Source organism: Penaeus monodon, chromosome 33, assembly GCF_015228065.2.
Source record: "Penaeus monodon isolate SGIC_2016 chromosome 33, NSTDA_Pmon_1, whole genome shotgun sequence".
NCBI classification, from domain to species: domain Eukaryota; kingdom Metazoa; phylum Arthropoda; class Malacostraca; order Decapoda; family Penaeidae; genus Penaeus; species Penaeus monodon.
In genome coordinates, this window is record NC_051418.1 from 10656039 (window position 1) to 10657105 (window position 1067).

Below are 1067 nucleotides of genomic sequence, written 5' to 3' on the forward strand. Positions count from 1 at the left end.
AGACTTACCTAGGAGATCTGTTGATTTTTTAGCCAAGGAATTACGCAAAAAATTAAATAAAAATCACATCAAATACATTTTATTTTGCAAATACAATAACATTAGCAAACCAAAGGATTACTCAAAACTAGCACTCACTGGTAATTAACAGAACAGGAAGAGGAATATTTCATATTGATCAGTGAAATGAAATGCTGGAACTTCTGCAAAATAATTTACTTGGAAAAGAAAAAACATTCTTTGAATTCCATATACTCTTGTCTGGGAAAATATAAACAAAAAAGCTGAGTAATTCCCTTAATGCAAAAAATAGTGTAAACTTTATTGCAAAAATAAATATCTTTATTTATAGGAAAGCAAAATCTATGTTTAGTGAAAGAGAAATATGGAAGGTTAAGTGTATATTCTGAATTATGAACTCTTTACATAAGAAAATAAATTAATTACAGTTCGTTTCCTTACTTTGAACATGGGTACACCAACTATTTTACTTTGAAAGTCTGACCAAGTTTTGATTATTTAACCATAAAACATCAATAAAGTTCTATATAAAAGATACTGTGATCCTAATAAATTTAGATATTCTAGACCTTTCAAATCAATAATACATAAAATCTCTACAGGTAATAAACAAGTTTATAATTATTAACCCTTTCGAGAAAAGCATGAACAAAAAAACAACTTTGCATTCATGCAGTTACATTTGACAACTTACTGAAAATAATACTTTCAGCTAAGCAATTCAAGCTATCCTTTAAAAAATGAAATAGTGATACTTGTTTAAAAAAAGGGTACATCACAATAAATAAATAACATCACATATAAGGGTTCCTGTTACCATGTTCTTACTCAAGTGTAGTAGATAAAGGTTCACCTGGAAAAAAAGAAGAAAAAAAGGATGTTTTAGTTAGTGTATCTTAATATTATTCTCAAAACTATGAAGAAGGGTTAAACACAAATTTTTGATAACTGATCATATCTGTTTGGAAATTTAGCTCCTAACATTGGGCACTCCCTATGAGATTGCAAGTTCCAATATGAAGTCCATCAAACTATTACTATTAGAT

At 27.9% G+C, this 1067-nt stretch overlaps 1 protein-coding gene across 1 annotated transcript in view; it reads right to left on the minus strand.

The window, feature by feature from the left end:
• Positions 1 to 63: 63 nt before the first annotated feature.
• The window catches only part of LOC119594008, a gene marked incomplete in the record, with an annotated part of 54209 nt that continues 53205 nt past the window's right edge, over positions 64 to 1067 (minus strand). The window contains 1 exon segment of the mRNA XM_037943036.1: positions 64 to 874. Coding sequence (XP_037798964.1) covers positions 846 to 874 — 29 coding nt within the window.